This window comes from Vipera berus, assembly GCF_964194415.1.
Source record: "Vipera berus genome assembly, chromosome: 7".
Classification (NCBI taxonomy): domain Eukaryota; kingdom Metazoa; phylum Chordata; class Lepidosauria; order Squamata; family Viperidae; genus Vipera; species Vipera berus.
The window spans coordinates 80,373,988-80,393,244 of record NC_138209.1 but is presented as its reverse complement, the minus strand read 5'-3'; the positions used below and the strand labels follow the sequence as shown (position 1 = coordinate 80,393,244).

The 19,257-nt window shown below is 51.9% G+C and overlaps 1 protein-coding gene across 2 annotated transcripts in view; it reads right to left on the bottom strand.

The window, feature by feature from the left end:
- Nucleotides 1–1,149: 1,149 nt before the first annotated feature.
- ABLIM2 (actin binding LIM protein family member 2) overlaps nucleotides 1,150–19,257 on the bottom strand; it is a 37,247-nt gene continuing 19,139 nt past the window's right edge. The window contains exons 11-20 of one of the 2 annotated variants that reach the window (XM_081333214.1): nucleotides 17,489–17,609; nucleotides 11,708–11,806; nucleotides 9,829–9,930; nucleotides 8,863–8,916; nucleotides 6,921–6,970; nucleotides 6,352–6,496; nucleotides 6,112–6,173; nucleotides 5,114–5,162; nucleotides 4,081–4,347; nucleotides 1,150–2,220 (exon numbers count right to left, since the gene is read on the bottom strand). In XM_081333214.1, the coding sequence (XP_081189340.1) occupies nucleotides 4,304–4,347; nucleotides 5,114–5,162; nucleotides 6,112–6,173; nucleotides 6,352–6,496; nucleotides 6,921–6,970; nucleotides 8,863–8,916; nucleotides 9,829–9,930; nucleotides 11,708–11,806; nucleotides 17,489–17,609 (726 nt within the window). In that variant the 3' untranslated portion in view covers nucleotides 1,150–2,220; nucleotides 4,081–4,303. The remainder of the gene's footprint in view (nucleotides 2,221–4,080; nucleotides 4,348–5,113; nucleotides 5,163–6,111; nucleotides 6,174–6,351; nucleotides 6,497–6,920; nucleotides 6,971–8,862; nucleotides 8,917–9,828; nucleotides 9,931–11,707; nucleotides 11,807–17,488; nucleotides 17,610–19,257) is intronic. The other variant, XM_081333215.1, reaches the window with a different exon arrangement.

Genomic DNA, 19,257 nt, shown 5'->3' with positions numbered 1-19,257 from the left:
AATGCCCAAGAAGGGATTTGGTGACTATGGTGAAACCCTCCCCCCCTCCCCCCCCCGCAAATCCTGAGCTCAAATCAGAAGAGTCCTTGCAAACAGACCATTGTTGGTCTCATCCAGCCCAGGATTGATCTTCCAGACAGGACTGCCACATTTCCGACTGCTTGTCTGCAGGGTCCTTCTGGTCTTTTTATTCCTAAATTGGCCTCTTAAAAAGTTCATCCCTTATTCTTTTCCCTCAACTTCTGAGAGCTAATTAGCTTTCCGCCTTTGGACAGCTGCATCGTCAAACTTTACCTTTGCACAGAAATCTATCTTTGAAGTTGGGTTTTCTTTCTCCCTTTAGAACAATCTCTCCCAAAATGACAACAGCACACGTGCTTTATTAAAAAAGAAGTTTTGAAAGAAAGCTAAAATAAAATAGAAATCCTGCATTTGTGGCGTTTGGCATGTCTCACCTCCCCGGTTTGCTTAGAAGCCAAGAGTCACTGGGCATTTCTCCCTCCCACAAAACCCCATGGGAGGAAAAAACAACAACGGGAAGGGGGGGTTCTCTGCTTGAATCTCTCTCTGGATCAGGCAGCCAGATTGACAGTTTCCAGCCCCCCCTTGCCCAGATGAGAGCTACTGCTCAAGAGCATGGACTAAGTTCACCAACCCCAAGCTGGTTCCTTTTCAACAAATGCTATCTTTATCTTTCAATTGTCATTTTCCAATCGTGACTCGGGTCTCCATTCTACACATTCAGTTATATCTGCCTTTTGGATTTTATTTATTTATTTATTAATGGGACTTATATCCCGCCCTATCTCCCGAGGGACTTTTGTTTAATCAAGGGTTCTCTGAGCATCAAAGCAATGTTTGTTCAGGGTTCAGGGTTTTCACCAACTTTTTCACTGGGTCCCCACGAGAGCCCTGTTCCCACCCAATTATGCAAGGAATTGGTTTTATTTGTGATGGTTCCTTGGGATGTCACCTCCAGCATCCAAAGGGATCAGTTGGGAGCAGGGGTGGGAAGGCAGCCCCAGTCGGGCCTCCCCACCTGATCCTGCCAGGCGCAAAGCTCCTTATGCGGGAAAGTGGAGGTCAGGACCAAGCTCTTCCACGAGGCTCTCTCTCTCTCTCTGTGTATGTCCTTGGGCCAAACATGGAGCTCCTTTCCCTGCCTAGAGCAACCCCACCAGGCGAGGGGAAGATGACCCGGAGACCGGTCGGTTACCAAACAAGACATTTAATGGGGATGCTGACGTGTGTGTCAGAAAATTACACGTTTTGTGTCAGTGTGAAACGGTGGAGCAAAACAGGAGGACACACAGCCAGGATTGCACAGCCAGATGACTTTTTCCACACCAGAATGCACTATTATTTGTAAATACAGAATTACTATATAATCCCTAGAATTTAAATTTAGGAGAATTTTGTTCCACAAATGCAAACATTTCACATGTTTGAAATAAAAGTACAGCTAAGAAGAATTGTATTTTGCCAATCTGGACACGTTTACGTTACAGTCTAGTTGTAATATTTTTTTTGTTTTGTTTTTTACAGTACTTTGAGTCTGAAATACTGGTTGGCATGTGAGAAAATTAGATTTCACAATGTTACAGTGTAGATTTGCTCTTATTTTATTTCTAAAAAGGTGTCACACACAATCATTGGCAAAAGTGAGTTTCTCTGATGCTTTTCTTTGACCATTTTCACACTGGCTTTATTTTATTTTGCTCCCTGGGGGATGCCCCCTCCCTCTTTCATCAACTCTGACTTTGCACAGGGTCTGCTCACAAGTCCAAACATGTAGAGGCCAAACAGTAGCCGAGTATTTTGCTTTGGTCAAAATGTTGGTTCTTTCTTTGCTATCTGAGATTATCGGGTTTGGTTTAGCCTTTGCGGCAAGCAAGGAATAAAGCAATAACTGGAAGCGAGATTGTCACACCCTTTAATGAGCTGGCCAGAGGGGGGGGAGCAAGGGCAAGCCGGGCCTCCCGCGGGGTCTGTTTCTCTGCCCAAATACAGTGAAGCGCGATGAGGTGAGTCGCAGGTGCGCACAGGTGGCGGAAGGAAGGATGGAGCTGGCCTACGTCAAGCACGTTTCTCTTAGTTCCGGGCAGGCTAGAAAAGCAAAGCTTTTTTCTTCAGCTCGTTGCGTTTCCAAAGTGCAAGTCGTTCAAATTGTTCCATGCTCATTTTGAAGACCTCCTGGAATTCCTCGTTGGAGAGGTGGTGCTTGGAGACAGAGAATGGACACGGTAAGTACTTCAAAGAGAGGCAAAATCCACGTTACGCGGCAGACCAGAAACCAAGGGACTGAGATGTTGTGGATCAACCCACAACTTCTGTCTACAGAGCAAGAACAGCAGATTCAGTTAAGAAGGCTTTCTTAGGCCAGATGGTACCGGAAGAATCCCCCGAGCTACGGAGGAAGCTGCCTGTAGAAATTGGAAGGCAGGGAGGGAGGGAGGGAGGAAGGAAGGAAGGAAGGAAGGAAGGAGGGGAGGGATGGAGGAAGGCAGGGAGGGAGGGAGGGAGGGAGGAGGGGAGGGAGGGAGGAAAACTTTTGGCTCACAAACAGGCCCTTGGAAGACTTATTTGAACGCTTTGGAAACATCCATTTCTACCACATACTTATCAAAGTACCCACACAACCTTAGTCAATTTGGGAATCCCTCACTGACTGTAATGCAGTCTCTTTCTCTCTTACACACACACACACACACACACAGAGAGAGAGAGAGAGAGAGAGAGAGAGAGAGAGAGAGAGAGAGAGAGAGAGAGAGAGAGAGAGAGAGAGAGAGAGAGAGAGAGAGAGAGAGAGAGAGAGAGAGAGAGAGAGAGAGAGAGAACTTCCAAGATGCGAAGGTATTCTTGAATTACATGCTGGAATTTCAGTCACATGGACCACCAATTTCAGCCTGATAGTCTAGAAGGCGATTCTGGGAGGGTCTAAGCCAGGCGTTGAGCAGAGGCGCCTTCAGGTGGTGGAGACGGTTCTCCACAAGGCCTCAGAGCCCCCAAGGCTGCCTGGAGCTGAGGGCAGAGTGCTGTGCAGGGGGAAACTTCTGGGAATGCTCTGCCTTCCGCCTTCCGTCTCTTAAGCCCTCGGGAGAGTAGCAGGCGATGCCCCGCCGTGCCCTGCCAGGGCCGAGCCCACCCGGCTGAGGTTTGGGGTGGACCACTGCGCTACAAAGGATGGATTTACGGAGCAGGGGGCTCCTTCACCGGGGATCTGGCCTCTCCTTCCCCTGATGGAGCAGAAAGATGGATCAACCGTATCTTCTGTGGGCTAAGTTCAATGTTTTCAAAAATTATACTGAATGTTTGTTAAATGTTTTTGTTGCTTTCTTTTTCTATTTCTCTTCTTTTTTAAATCTTGCAACAAATAAATAAAAAAACAACAGCAGAAGAGACATGGCTATGTCCTCTACAGAATTTAATTTAATCTGTTGAGCTTGCAGATAAATCTCATTCATCTATTGCAGGTTCAACTCTTTATTCTGTTTTCTTACAGGAATTCTACTTTGTGTGTGTGTTTGTGTGTGTGTGTGTGTGTGTGAGAGAGAGAGAGAGAGAGAGACCTACATTTATAAGGTTCACTGGAATTTTAATCATTTAGTCACTTTTCACAGTTCTTCAAATTAACAAAGAGCTGGCAAATAATACCGAACCTCTGCAAGGACAGCTCAAGGCTGTCACCATTCAGGCAATGGCACAGCCTGTGAAATTGCACCATTATTAACATTTAAAAACATCGATTCTTGAAATGTAGTCCTAGTAAAAAAAGTCCTCTAGCGGTGGGTTCTTTTTTAGCAAGTTTAGGTCTTGAAATGTTTAAATGGGAGAGGAGACCATCAAAACGTGTAGTTATTTAGATCAGGTGCAGATTCTCAAACCACACAAAAGACTCTCTTCTAATCTGGCCCTCTTCAGAACAGCTACAAAGCTGTAGCTTTACAACTTCTTCGCCAGTGTGAGAAAAGAAAATGAAATCTATCGACCTAAAACCAATTTTGGAAGTTCTGTGAGATGGGTTTGCTACGTTTCGTATTTGCAATTAATCTCCAGGGTTACCGCGCCATCCTCTCTTACCTCCAGTCTGGCTCTGTCCACGTCCTTTGGTAGCTTTACCCGAACTCGGTTGGTGACAATGAGGGTTTCGTACGGATAGATCTGGGAGGGAAGGGGGAAAGTCTGATTCCTGGAAAAACGGGCTCTTGGCGGCCATTTTTAGAGAGATGTACATACTTGCTCAGTTTTTACACGGAGTAAAGAAGAAGAAAGGAGTCAACCTTTGGGACGAAAAGGCTGAGTTTCAACATGCTTTGGTGTCTTTAGTAGCTTTCCTTACCTTGTATTCTGCAAAAGACAAAGAAAAATAAATAAATCAGTGTAGGTTCAGCTAGAATAGTGTGTCTCTTTCTGCAATCTCCTGTTTTCTCTGGGGGAAAGCAAGGATGCGGGGAGACCCCCCGAGGGGGGGGCTTTGCCCATCGCAGGAAGGAGGGAGGGAGGTAGGAGCTGCCCTGGTTTGCCTGGGGGCAGGACAGCTGCCGCAGCCCCCTTGGTGGAGTGTGGGGGTCCCTTTGGGGCAGAGCAAGGGCTGGTCCTGCATCGGGCAGTGAGCGGGTGCGAGGGGGCTGGCCGGACAGGTGCACAGGGACCTCTTGACCCTCTCCTCCGGCCTGGCCAGCTCAGGTCCATCCCCGCATTAGTAGAGACCAGCTCCTTTCTCGCCCCAAGTTTCAGGGCGAAAGGAAACTTTACGGGAAAGGCTGGACGCTAAGCGAGTGCACGGAGGAAGCGAGGCTGAGGGGGAGCTTCAGGGCGGCACCGCCAGGGGAGGGGAGGGGGGGAAACAGGTGTGTGCTTCCGGAGCCAGAGGGACAGAGGGCCTGCCTGGCCAAGCGAGGGGGTCTAATCGGGAGCCAGAGGCCGGCCTCGACTGACCCCCCCTAAAGCATGGCAGTTCCCATCTGTCCCGTATAGCCGGAGTGGCCCCAGTTTGTGTTGATGGTGGCTTTTGTGGAGCCCGATTTGTGGGTTGCAGCATCCATCCAGTGGGGAAAAGCCCCCTTCACCCCTCCTGCTGCCCCCCCAAGGGAGGGTGGGGCGGACTAAGTACCTCTCTTGCCCCAGGCGGCCTCCGAGTCCTCCGGGTCCTCAGCTGCGGCCTAGGAGAGAAAGGAAGATTTGATGTGTGTCTGTGTGTGTGGGGGGGGGGAAGGGGAAAGGCTTGCGTAGAAGTCAATTCCTACACAAGTTCTCTCTCTCTCTCTCTCTCACACACACACACACACACTGCGGGCATCAACAGGTTATTTGCCAGGCCCATTTTGAGAGGATTGTGGAGCAAGCCCATCAACGACTTGCGTCGGAGTGGCTCCCTGGCTAACGACCAGCAGAATTTGCTTAATGACGGCCATCGGGAGTGATTGCCGTTGCTAAGAGAAGCAGTCACATGACGTTGCATCTTACAACAATCACATCGCTTGGCGATGGAAATTCTGATCTTTGAGTGAATGAATTTTGACTGTCAGTAACTGCCTTCCCATCTCCCACACACCATCCAACAGAACTGAGGAAGCTTCCGGGATAGGAAGCGAAACGTCTTCTTTTCCCTCAAAAAAAACTAGTCAAAAATAAAAAAACCCATTTTGATACATTCTGATCCCGTATGTGGCCGTAACTCCGAGGACTAACCCTAAATGAAACTGGGCTTAGCTCTTGGCTCAATGTTGACTAATGAAATAAAACCCTCTGTGATGGCAAATTAATAACAATAACAATCCCCCCAATTCTGCTATCCTGGGGAGGGGAGGGGAGGAGGAGGCAGGGCCGGCGTGTGCCAGGAGGTTTTTCCAGGAGACCCCGTGTCCGTCTCTGCCAGTCGGGAGGAGGCCCAAAGCAAAGTGCAGTCTGCAGGCTCTCAAAAGGCTGCTGAAAACCGGGGGGGGGGGAGAGGATTGGGGGAGTTTAGGGGAAGGGGCCAAAGACCCCCAACAATGATGGCAGCCGAGGGGAGGCCCCAACGGGCCGTGCAACACAAAAGGGGCCGTGGCGAAGGGCCGGGACTCGCTCCATCCTCCACCCGGCTCCGGCGCTGTCACGTCCACCACCTACGTGCTGCCGCAAGCCGTGCTTTCCGTAGTCGGGGAGAGAAGCCGATTTGGAATAGGGGAGCCCTGTGGGAGACACAGAAGCAGTGGGCTGGACTAGAAGACCTCCAGGATCCCTTCCAGCTCTATTCTATTCTATTCCAGAGGAGCCCGTTCGCAGCTGTGCCCTTTTGGTTCCCTGCTCTGGACCACCCGGAAGGGCCGGCAGCCCCCGGCCCAGGCCTGGCAGCCCCCGGCTACTCACGTAGGAAGGTGCAGCTGGTGTTGCTGTGCAGCCGCTGAAGTTGCCGCTCTGTCCCGGGGCTCTGAGGCAGCGACTGAGTATCCAGGTCGGGAGAGTTACTTCTAAAATCCAGGTCCCCTTTCAGAGTCAGCCAGCTGGACTTCAACTGCCAGAAACAACGTCCCTCCCACCTCAGAAACCTTGCACGTTCCGGTCACCTCAGGGGGGGCTCTCTAGGTGAACCAAGGAAGCTGCATTTCTCCTCCAGCTTTAAAGCGGTTTCTACCAAGGGGACAATCGATTTCTATCGATCGGAAGGGCGGATGGGGGTGGCTGCTCTCCTTTTCGGATGCCCCCCCCAGGCCTGCATCGCCCTTCAGGAGGGCCTGTTGGGGATCCGGCCGGTGGTTTAGGGAGAAAGCTCCGTCCTCCCTCGGGCATCAGCGGGTCGGAGAGGGGCAGGACCCCGGTGGACGTGGGAAAGGGAAGGGCCGAGCATTGGAGAAGGAAGACATTTTATTGCAGCACTGGACTGCAAAAGAGGGCTCTTCTGCTACTGGAAATCCTCACTGGATGTCACTGAAATTTACCTTCTTGCTGTCTTGATCGGAATTCCCTTCGCCATCGGATTTTCTTGAGGCTAGACAATAAAAAAATGTCCAAGGTAAAAGAAAAAGGCCTGATTTTAAATTTCTCCCTCTGCCCCAACAGATGGGAGGGGGTGAAAAGGTGGGAAGGGGTCCCGGAGGAGGAGGAGGAGGAGGAGGAGGAGGAGGAGGAGGAGGAGGAAAGCTGGTGGAATCCCTGCTGAGACAGGGGATGTGTGTGGGATGGTTCCCTGCCGGGGAGGCACTTGGCCCAAAGGAGAAACGTGGGGATGATGCTCGGTTTCCTCCTGAGTGGCAGACAAGCTCATTTCACACCCCCTCCCGGCCCCCGCCACTGCCCCCTCCCCCCTCACTTCTCCAGCAAGGGATGTCCCTGCAACTGCAGACGTGAGGCCCTTCCTCCACACAGGTCGCTCAGCCTCACTGTGCAGCACCTGACTGACCTGGTGGCACATTTGGGGGGAGGGGGGGAGTTTTGCAGGGGCCCAATCGGCTCTTGCTCCTAGGGGCCGTTTACCACCCCACTGAAGAGGGGACCTTCACCACGAGACGGGATCGCGCCGAGTGTGGGGCTGGGGCCTTGGAAAAGTGATGACGCTCCCTCCCAACGCACCACTAAATTGAAGCTCAAACAGCCTGCCCGCCCTCAGGACCCACGTCCGAAGGCCCCGCGGGTCGGACGAGGGGCAAGAAACGGAGGCGGACCGGCCAGTTTGCCTCCCTCCAGGAGGGAGAGATGCAGGGCAGGTCACAGAGATCTCTATCCCTATCGCTGGGTGTTCACGTCACGTGGCGGCTGGCAATTTCCAAACGGTGGCACCTTCTAGTCATTCTAACCTGCCCAGACTGGAAACATTGTGCCTGATTTTCTGAGATGCACTTCGTCCAGACGGAAAGCCTGAGTGACAATAAAATGTCAAAAAATAGCTAACAAAGAGTTTCTAAAAAGCTTGTTTGGTCGATATTTAAGTACTGCCAAACAGCCGTGGCCTGCTTGTTCTCTAGAAACGACGTTCATCTCAAGTGACCTGGCCAATTCCAGCCTGACAGGCGCTGTCTGTCCTGGGAGCTCAAAGCTATTCTGATCCAGAAACTGAAACGGGAGGATGATCAGAAGCCAGCAAGGTCAGCCGAGAACCATCTGGAACTGTCTCTGCAGACAAAACGTTCTTGGTTTTGCCGTATCCAGCCTGAAATCCAGTGGTGCTCACTTTTTCTTTCCATTTAAAAAGGTGGCTGCACCCTCCTGCACAAGTCGAATGCCCTCGAGGAGACGTTTTCTCGCCCGTAGAACCCACCCTGCACACAATTACATCCAGACACGCTCGCAAGGCGGCAGAGCAACTGCAAACCCTCGTTGAAGAAGTGAGCTCTAGGTACGCTGCCACGCCTTCAGGACAGAAATTTATGCCCGCGTTTCCTTATGCTAACGTTTTCTTGAATAAGACATTTTGATCCTGTCCTGCTATCCCTCAGGAGTTGAAGACGACCAGCTGCTTCCTGCAAGGACTCACCAGGAAGGAGGGGCAAGAGGCAGAAAGGGGAGGCAACTTGCCCAGGGCTGCCAGGGCCGGCACGGATGCTCGTGGAAGCGCCAGGAAGCGCTTCGGGAGGGCTTCCCCTGGGGGGGGAGGGGGGCTCCAGAAAAGCAGGGCTGCAGAGCCAAGCCTTCCGCCTGGACGAAGCCCCTCCCCCCCCCCAAAGCCAGGCAGCAGCTCTTCAGGTGCCCCAGAAGCCAGAGGCTGCTCGGATTGAGGGGCCCTGCGTGGCGGTCCGGAGACCCATCCTGAAAAGCAGGGCAGCCAGATCCAGGCGGGGGCCGGCCAGCAAAACTCCAGAGGGGTGCTGTCCGTGTGTGTGTGTGTGTGTGTGTGTGTGTGTGTGCCAGGGAGGGGAAAGGGCAGCTGAGCAAAGCAGACTGTACCATGCTGTCGGTAGATGGGGGGTTTCCTATAGATGTTATCTTTTATTCCAGTCTCTGAGGAAAAGGAAAGAAAAAAAGAAAAGAAAAAAAAACAAGCAATGGAAACAGGATTTCTCTGTTTGGAAGCCCCCCCCCCAACCTGTTCCCCACACATCTCAAGCAAGGGCGCCAACGCTGGGGGAGCAGCCCCACTCTCTTCCCAGCAGGAGGACCTGGCCGCCCTCCGCCTTCCCTTCACAGCGCTTCCCTTTTTATCTTAAGGCCTGGGTTTCTCCAATTAACCCTCACGTCTTTTACCACGAAAGGCCGTTTTTAAAACTTGACTCCTGAAGTCTCCCTCATTCTTAGAAGAATTAAATTCAAATGGGCTGAGCTGAAATTTGTGGGCAACTCTTTTTCTCCATTTCTTCCTTTAAACGTAGCCAGTTATGAGTCAAGCCAAAACTGACGAGAGGAGGAATCTCTAATGAGTTCCCTACATTCCCTCCCTCTCTCCCTCCCTCTCTCCCTCCCTTCCTCCCTCCCTTTCCTTCCTTCCTCTCTCCCTTCCTTCCTTCCTTCCCTCCCTCTTTCCCCTGTGAGGGAGAGACCCAGGAGGGAGAGGAGAGAGGGAGGTGGAATTCTCCTGTCCAGACCCATCTTGGGACACCGGTGACCTCAACTGGGGAATCTGCAAACTCCAGGACTTCTCTGTTTTTTACTCCTTGTTAGCAAAGGAAGAGATGCTGGAGAATTTTTTTTTCTGCAGATGCTTCTAAAAGGGCTTTTTTTCCACCAGTGAGAGGGTTGCTGAACAGATGGTTCCACAGCCACATGCCACTTATTCTAAAAAGAATCTATCTTAGATCTTACACAAGGTCCGCATCTTCTCCGTTCTGCCTCTCCCTACCCAGCAGCGCACCTATCGGCCTGTAAAAGGCTGCCGATGGCCCCAAGGGAAGGTGAGGAAGGAGTCACGAATCCTACCTGGAATATGAAAATGTTTGGGTGCCTGTTGGTAGAGAGAGGACGCAGATCTGCTGTCTGAGCAGAGGGATAAGCTTGGGGTGCTCCGGCCACTTTCACTGCCTCCAAGGGGAAGAGCACAAAAATGGAAAAGGAAAGGAAAAGAAAAAGCATATAAAACAAAAAATGGCAAGCAAAATAGATAAAATTCAATGGAAAAAAAAAGCTGCTTTCAAATAACTCGTTAATCCAACAAATATTTACGTAAAACACTTTGGGACTCATATTTCAGCCCTGGCTCACGATTCTGTGGCCAAAAAGCTCAAATCGGTCTCAAAACTATCTCTCCAGTTAATGAAGATGTTGGACTATCAAGTCATGGATTCACAGGGCCAAAACACCATCGCCAGAAGGGCTGGCTACTCCTGCTGGTTCCCCTCGAACATCTGAAAGGAATCCATCATTCTAGGCCGATGCGAGGGCGATCCCTTGATCCTCATCCTCTGTTTCACCAGGCAAAGTCTGGAAGACCCCACCCCCGCAGCATTTGAGCCCTCTGGACAGCTCTCTCTCCACCTCGCTCAAAAAAGCCCCCTCCCCTTTGGCTACTCTGCTCGGCCTTTCAGGCATGCCGGCCCCACCACTCGGCTGCCCAACTCAGTGCCCCCCCACCTCTGATGGGACCAGCAATGGCTTCTCTCCTGGCTCTTTTCAAGTGGGGTCTTCAGGGGGCCCGCAAAGGCCTCCCCCGGACGGAGCAAAAAAGCACAAGGTGCAGCATCATCGCAGTTGCTTCTCTGTGCGAAATAACTTGCTATGTTGGATAAGAGGTGAGCGGCCTGCAGCTGATGGTCCTCTGCAGTTTCACGGCTGCCAGAAAGAAACTCAGACCACGGAGGACCCAGCCACACGTGAGTGTGTCAATCAGGGTCAGGATGTGGGGGGGGGAGGGAAGGGGCCGGTGGAAACCACTTTCAGCAAAGTTTTCTTTCTCTGACCTGGTACCCATTTTGCCCCCTCCATTCTTGCACTCCTGTTTCCAGGTCCAGGGTGGCTCATCAGCAATAAGAGGGGGCACTGAAGGAGGCACCAGCAAGGGGCAGCTGGTGGGAGAAGGGCGCTTAGTGCGCCTCAAAGGGAAAGGGCCACAGGGCAGCGACCCTCTTGGGAAGGCCACCCCTTGGCAGGGTCCCCTGGCAGATCGGATGCAGGGATCACGGGAAGAGCTTCTGGGACCCGCTTTGGTTCTGGGATCCCAGAGGCTGCCTGTGGCTTTCTCCTCCTCTAGGCAGACGGCTGCCCACCCAGCCTCAGGGCATTCCTAGCCCAGCTCCTCCTCCTCCTCCTCCTGCATTTGGCTGAGGTCACCTGGGGTCTCAAAGGCCCCTCCCCCTTGTGTTTGGTCCTGAGCACTGACATCCCTCTTCCTGGTCGTTCAGTCTCTAAAGGAAGCGAGCCAAGTCCCTTCGGCCCACAGCAACCGGCGGAGACGCACGGAGGCCGAAACAGTCTCCGCGATGCTGCACCGATGAACGGAAAGAGATCTCTGCGTCAGCATCCTCCTCCTAGCAGGTTTTCCAAATCCCCACACAAATTCTGGGTCTGATCCTGCAAAGTCTCCTTATTTCCATGAGGGATTTTTTTTTTGGGGGGGTTACTCAAACATTGACAAAACATGTTTGAAATAATGCAATATGGTTTATAAATTTTAAAAAGTTTTGCCTTCTGTAACCATTCTGTTCTCGTGGAGGGCCTGGGCTGGAAGTTAAAGTGAGAAAGGACTCACAAAGGTTAGGAGAAAAAATACGCCACACAGGCACATGCAGACACACAAGGCATGAAGCACACAGCGGGAGATGTCCACAGGCACCACACCACAGAGGGCACTCCGGGGCCTTACCTTTGAAGAAAGGGACGTAGCGATGCCTGAATGCGGAGGGGAGGCTGGGGTAGGTGGGCAGGGAGATGCAGCTACTGGTACCAGGAGTCTCGGTACCAGCTGGGGGGGGCAACAGAAAGTTCAGTGAAAACAAACTCTCTCTCTCACTTGCTACAAAGTTCTCGCAAAAACAACGATATCTTTCAATGCACGAAATGCGTCTTTTCCCCTGGTTCTGAGAGTTCCCAGCATCCCAGTCAGACTGCAATCCTGACCCTCCTGGCAGCGGCCCAGGCAGGCCGGTTTCTCAAGCCAAGGACCCCGGGGGCTTTTGCCCAGAGGAAGCCCCTCTGCTCTCCATCAAGGGCAAAAGCCCCAAAGAAAAGGGGTGGTCTACGTCCTGCCCCCTTCCTTTCCCAGTCTGGACACAGCCACCCGCTTCTGGGCAGGGCCCTCGTAGCTGGAGGAGGGATTTCCTGGGCTGGAGCCTCATTCTCCTGTCCAGTCCAGGGCTTCCCCACGATCAGATCAGTACCTCTCTCAGTCAGGGCGTCCGTAATTAATCTAAATCGTGCAGCAGTGCATTGGTTCAAGTCACAGTAAGCAATGGTTACTGGAACAAACCGCAGTGGCATAGTTCAGACGTGACCATTATGGGGGTATGCAGCCTGAAAGAGATTTGGAAATCGTCCCTTGGATCTCATGTGCACGCAGCACCTCTTTGCTAATCAATAAAAAAGCCATAATTTTCCCCCAGGCTTTCCTATGAGCCTGAAAAAGGATGTGGCTGCTTCAAGGAGGAATCTCCTTAAACCAGTGCCAGTCCTGAAGCACCCTGGGGGCTGAAAAGAGGGGCTGCTGCTGCTCACACCAGGGGCCCTGCAAGAGAAATGCCCACTTAGCCATAAACCCTGTCTGATCACCCCAGGCCCGAGGCTGATACATCGCCCTGGCCAACAACCCTATAATAGGGAAGCAAGCACCCAAATACACTAAGGCTTTGCACCGTGTATAAAATCAACCTTATTTAGTGGATGAAAAGAAAACCCCCGATGTAAAAATCTTAAAATGAATGTGTCAGGGTGTAATACCTACAGGGCACAGCAGGGTCTACCTTAATACCCACTAGTACATTTTGATTTGAATTTGAAAGGGAGACCGTATTAAAGGCTCTTTACTAGCCACAAGAAAGCAGTAACTAAAGCGGGCTATTATTCCTTTAGGACTTGGAAGGAAAACTCCTTATCCCCAAGGTCACTTAGGATCACAGCCATTACGTCCGTGAACACGGGTAAGTGTCAAACTCATGGCTTATTTTGGGAAACATCAGCCACACCACCCAGGGCACAAACGTTCCAAGAACGCCCTTCAGACATTATCACAAAAGCCCAAGTGAAGTGCCAGGAATGGGGCCTCCTCTTACCAAGTGTGTGTGTGTGTGTGTGTGTGTGTGAGCAAGGGGAACGTGAGATGCTGAGGTAGCCATGCTGGAATGAGCAAGGAGGTCCAGCCAGGTGTCAGCCATGGGTGACATCTGCAGTCTTCAAGGGCCGCTCCTGGCAATTTGCCCAAGAGGAAACTGGTCTTACACTGAAGGTCTCCCCTCTCCGGAGGAAAAGCCAGGCCCACATCAGGGGCATCGTGACCCTCTAGAACAGGGGTCCTCAAACTTGGCCACTTTAAGACTTGTGGACTTCAACTCCCAGAATTCCCCAGCCAGCCATGACTGGCTGGGGAATTGTGGAACTGGCTAGGGAATTCTGGGAGCTGAAGTCCACAAGTCTTAAAGTGGCCACGTTTGAGGACCCCTGCTCTATAGAGTCCAGGCAGAGCTGCCCACGGGGAGGGGGTGGGAACACACGGCATGGCTTTGGCCCGATGCCAGCTCTCCTTTGGCACACGGACTCCGTGAACGTGCACAGGCTTGGGAAAGGGGCGGGACCTGCATCACGATGCCACAACACGGGAGCGAAAGAGGCGGGACTCCTGCCAATTTCAGCAGGTCAAACACAAAAACATGCAAACATGCAAGCAAACAAAAAAAAGCACAACTCAAAGACTGGTCCTTCCTCTGACTGCTCCATCAGTGAAATTGGTTGTTTTTTTTTTTAAGAAAGCCAACTTTCTCACCAGTCAGCAGATAAATTTGCTAAAAATAGAAATAAAATGGCCCCGAAGGTTATCAGGGAGCATTTCTGTGGCACACCACAGGAGTGAAGGTGTTGGCTTACAAGGGAATTTGTAGCGTGTGCATTGGGGGCCTTAGCAATCTGGTCCATCGACCAATCCAGACAGCTGGACTTGACAGAGAGATTCAGAAAACACAAATTTTGATGCATGGCAGAAAAGCATGAGTGACAGCTGTCTCCCCAGTGGGCTGGGGGTCTGTAAAGGGCCGCTTGGACTAGCTGGCTCTGCCAATCAGGCTCAACAATTCAGCCGCGTTGCTTGCGGGATCGGAGCCCCCCAAGCACACACACACACAGACACACACACTGCAGACCACGAGGAGAGGCCCCCACCCTCTCGGGGAGCAGCCGGAGGGTGCAGTGGGGTGGCGTTACCCCCAGGACCCCCCTCTCTGCGGCCTCTGCCTTCCAGTCGGCTTGCTTAGATGGAAGAGGGGCCACCAAGCCGCTCTCCGTGTTTGGAAATACAGAAAAGAGACAAACGTCAGACAAAAGTCCCATCCTAAAAGCATTTCAGAAAGTCTGCTTGCGAATAAAATGATGTGCCCCCCCCGGGGGTCTCAAAGACGGGTCAGGGCCCCCTCTGCCCCCCCCCCCTTTGAAGGCCCTCAACTCTGCCTGGAAAACCGAAAGTCATCCTCCTCCTCCTCCTCCTGGCACTGCAGTTCCCGGGTCTCAGCCTGCCTCTTCTGGGTCTTTGGCTGAGCTAAGGGTTCCGGCCTGCCTCTCCCCCCAGCTAGAGCGAGAGGGCGGCCACCTCCAGAGCAGGTTTTGCCTCTGCACGCCACCCTTTCGGAGCAGAGCGGTGGTCTGGCTTCAACGCTCCCCGCTCAGCCCAGGGCTCTGGCGGGAGGAGGCTGCTTTTCCTGAAGCTCAAACTCTTCCGCCCGTTTCTCCGGCCTGTTGGGGTTTTCCCAGCCCTCGCAATTCTCCAGCGCTTCCTCCGGAGTTTAAAAAAAGGGGAAGGTGATTCATCCCTCACATTCATCCAGAACAAGACACTTCCAGGAAATAGCACGAAACAAACAAACAAACTGTAAGGCACAAGTATGTCTCCTGTCTTATTAAAAGCATCCGCAATTTCCTTCTATGAAGAAAGGCATTCAAGGTAATTGTCCTCAAGGGCCCGCTTTCTCACACTCTCGGTTTGCTCACAAATGCTGCAACATTTAAAAAGAGGTTTTCCCTCCAAAGTTTCTACACGCACGTACACCAGAAAAATATGTATCTTTGGTAAAAATATCTGTGTTCTGCCTTTCCCCTAAAAAATACCCTAAATGGAGCCCTTGAAGGGTTGTGCCGAGGAGTTTAGCCAACATCTGGTGGACAAAATCGCTTGGATTTGGGCCGGTCTGAACTCCGACTGGGCAGAGTCTGACGGAGGTGACACGAGCGGTCTTGGTGATGTTATCTGGGAAGAGTTCGACCCTGTGACTCCGGAAGATGTGGACAGGATCATGGGGAAGCTGAGCTCCACCACGTGTTTATTGGACCCGTGCCCCTCCTGGCTGGTCTATGCGGCTCGGGAGGGGACACGAGGCTGGCTCCAGGCAGTGATAACTGCTTCTTTGAGTGAGGGTAGCTTTCCTGCCGCCTTGAAGGAGGCAGTGGTGAGGCCCCTCCTCAAGAAGCCTGCCCTGGACCTGGCTATTTTGAATAACTATTGTCCGGTCTCCAACCTTCGCTTTCTTGCGAAGGTTGTTGAGAGCGTGGTGGCGCATCAGCTCCCTCTGTTCCTGGAGGAAGTGGATTATCTGGACCCGTACCAATCGGGCTTTAGGCCCGGGTACAGCACGGAGACGGCATTGGTCGCACTGGTGATCTCTGGTGGGCTCGGGACAGGGGTTGTTCCTCTGCCCTAGTCCTATTTGACCTCTCAGTGGCTTTCGATACCATCGACCATGGTATCTTACTGCGGCGCCTCAGGGGGTTGGGAGTGGGGGGCACCGTTCTCCAGTGGTTCTCCTCCTACCTCCTGGGACGTTCGCAGTCGGTGCTGACAGGAGGGCAGAGGTCGGCCTCAAGGCCTCTCGTTTGTGGAGTTCCTCAGGGGTCGGTCCTCTCGCCTCTCCTGTTCAACATCTATATGAAGCCGCAGGGTGAGATCATTCGTGGTTTTGTAGTGGGGTATCATCAGTACGCCGATGATACCCAGCTTTTCATCTCTACCCCAAACCACCCTAGTGATGCCCTTGATGTGATGTCCCGTTGCCTAGAGGCGGTTCGGGTCTGGATGGGGAGGAACAGGCTTCGGCTCAATCCCAACAAGACCGAGTGGTTGTACGTTCCAGCATCTCAGTCCATTCCATCTTTAACCATGGGGGGTGAGGTGTTACCCCCCGTAGATAGGGCTCGCAACTTGGGTGTCCTCCTGGATTCACAGCTCAGTTTGGAAGACCATGTAGGAGCTGTGACCAGGGGGGGCTTTTGTCCAGGTTCTCCTGGTGCACCAGTTGCGACCCTATCTGGACCGGGATGCCCTGCGTACAGTCACTCATGCGCTCGTGACCTCTCGTATAGACTACTGCAATGCTCTGTACATGGGGCTGCCGTTGAGGACCACTCGGAGGCTTCAACTGGTGCAGAATGCGGCCACGTGAGTTGTGATGGGGGTCTCCTGATACTCCCATGTAACACCTCTTCTCCACGAGCTGCATTGGCTTCCAGGTGCCCTCCGGGTGAGATTCAAGGTGCTGGTGATGACCTATAAAGCCCTAAATGGCATGGGTCCGGATTACTTACGGGAGCACCTACTGCCGGCGTCATCTTCCCTCCGTCCAGTGCGCTCCCACAGAGAGGGCCTCCTCAGGGTGCCGTCGGTCAGAGAGTGTCGGTTTGCGGCCCCCAGGGGGAGAACATTCTCTGTGGGCACGCCAGCCCTTTGGAATCAATTACCGGTTGAGCTCCGGATGGCTCCCGACCTTCAGTCTTTCTGCCGTGATCTGAAAACCTATTTATTTGAACAGGCCGGCCTGGTTTAAGGGTTTGGGGTATTTTTAATTATTTATTGTTAGGGCTTAATTAATTTAATTTTATTTTAACTTTTGTATGTAATGCTTTTATTGCCCTGTGAGTCCTTCGGGAGAAGGGCGGTATAGAAATTCAATAAATAAATAAATAAATAAATAAATAAATAAATAAATAAATAAATAAATAAATAAATAAATAAATAAATAAATAAAAAAACCAGTCCCAGACAAACAGCAAGCGTGACAATGGCCAGCCAACTCAGGCGTGTTTATCCACAGCCCTTTCCGGCACCCGGCACCCTGTTCGGACTGGGTTAATTTTTCAGAAGAAGGCAGCCAGGGAATCCCCAGCCCCTCCAGAGAAGCAGGGCCACCCACGGCGGAAGAATTGCTCCCTGCTCCCTATGGCTAAGAGGCCCTTCCCCTTCCGTGGGGAGGCCTGGAGGCCGGGGACACTGGCGGGTCAGAAAGGGCTTCCCGAGGGGGCTCCCCCTCTCAGGACAGTCTGTCTGGCCCTGCTTAAAGCCTTCTGGGCCACACCTGCCGCCCGGCCTGGGACGTCTTGGCTACCCACTCTGGAAGAGAGAAAGGGGTCTCCTCTGGAGGAGGAAGGACGACGGGCATCAGCCTGCCCGGCCCCTTACCTGCTCGGCTGAAATTCGGAGGCGAAGCGCAGAGAGGCGTGGTGCGCCCGTAGCCCAGCGAGCTGGTGGAACTGGGGCTGGAAATCCGGCCCGGCTTGAGGGGCTGGTCCTCTTGGTCACCCTGTGAAGAGGGCAGGGAAGGTGGGGCTTTTTTCATGCCCCCAGGAGAGGGAAAGGCACAAAAGGCATCCGGCAGCCACTCTCAGGTAGGCAACATTCCTTTCTTGGGACTGTTTCGGCTATTTGCTTTGCTTTTATGGGAGCCGGGGGACCTCCCCCCCCCGTGGCCAATGGCCCTGATGAAATATCTGCTGCTGTGGGGGGATCTGCCCCTCGGAGCAAGGCAAAACGCAAACGGAGAAGACAAGAGCTAGGAAGAGCAGCTCAGGTCTGAAAAGGTAAGGAGATAATCAGGCAGAAAACACGAGACAAGAGGAAGAAATCTCCCTAAAGGAAGGGTGCCAAACAGGCCCTCATCCACCCAGACTCCAAATAAAAGAATCACAGAGCTGTGGAAGGGACCTTGGAGGTCTTCTAGTCCAACCCCCTGCACGGGCAGGAGACCCTACACCATCTCAGACAAATGACTGCCCAGTCTCTTCTTGAAAGCCTCCAGCGATTGAGCGCCCACTGGTTGATTGTTCTCTTCGTCAGGACGTTCCTCCTTAGTTTTAGGTTGGTGATTAGTTTTATTTCTGTCATCTAAGAAAATCCAGCAATGGAAAGTTTACACACAGCTTCAGAAATGCAGGTATCCTCAAAATCAAAAAATCCAATAAACTGAATTAGACAGAAGAGACTGAGAGACAATTTGCAAATACTGGATCTAGAATATTCTTTTCTCTGACCCCAGAAAATAAGCTGATAATGAGAGCTAACTTGTGCAGCCTCAACCAGCCCTTTTTTCTGCTGCCAAAATACCAAACTCAGAATAATAGATGACTCCTTTTTTCAAGCTGAATGCAAGTTTGGCGTTAAGAGCGCTCTTTTAATATCAGGCCCCAAGGAAAAACCGTCCAAAGTTGGAGAGTGAAACACCATCAGCACAAGAGGACAACTGTCTCTGCATTTCAGTCCAAAACCATCTTGGGGTGGAAGAGAGATGGAGGAGAATGCAGACAATTCTGAGCGAATACTAGGCTGGATGGATCACCCGATCACCAGATGACCATTTTCTTCACTGCAACAGATTTGGGAGGTCCTTTGATCACTTAAATATGAGCCAGCCGTGTGCAGTGGTCACCACAAAAGCCAATGCAATCCTAGGTTCATTAACAAAGGGATAGAATCAACATCACGTGAAGTTCTAGTGCCGCTTTATAAAGCCTTAGTAAAGCCACACCTGGAGTTCTGCATTCAGTTTTGGTCACCACGATGTGAAAAAGATGTTGAGACTCTAGAAAGAGTGCAGAGAAGAGCAACAAAGATGATCAGGGGACGGGAGGTTAAAACATACAAAGAATGGTTAGGGGAGTTGGTTATGTCTAGTCTAGAAAAAAAGAGGACCAGGGGTGACATGATAGCCATGTTTCCAATATCTCAGGGGCTGCCCCAAAGAAGAGGGAGTCAAGCTACTCTCCAAAGCCCCTGAAGGCAGGACAAGAAGCAACGGATGAAAATAACCAAGGAGAGAAGCAACTTGGAACTAAGGAGAAACTTCCTGGCAGTGAGAACAATTAACCAGAGGAACAACCTGCCTCCAGAAGTTGTGGGTGCTACAACAAAGGAAGTTTACAGGAGAGACTGGACAGCCACTGGTCTGGAATGGT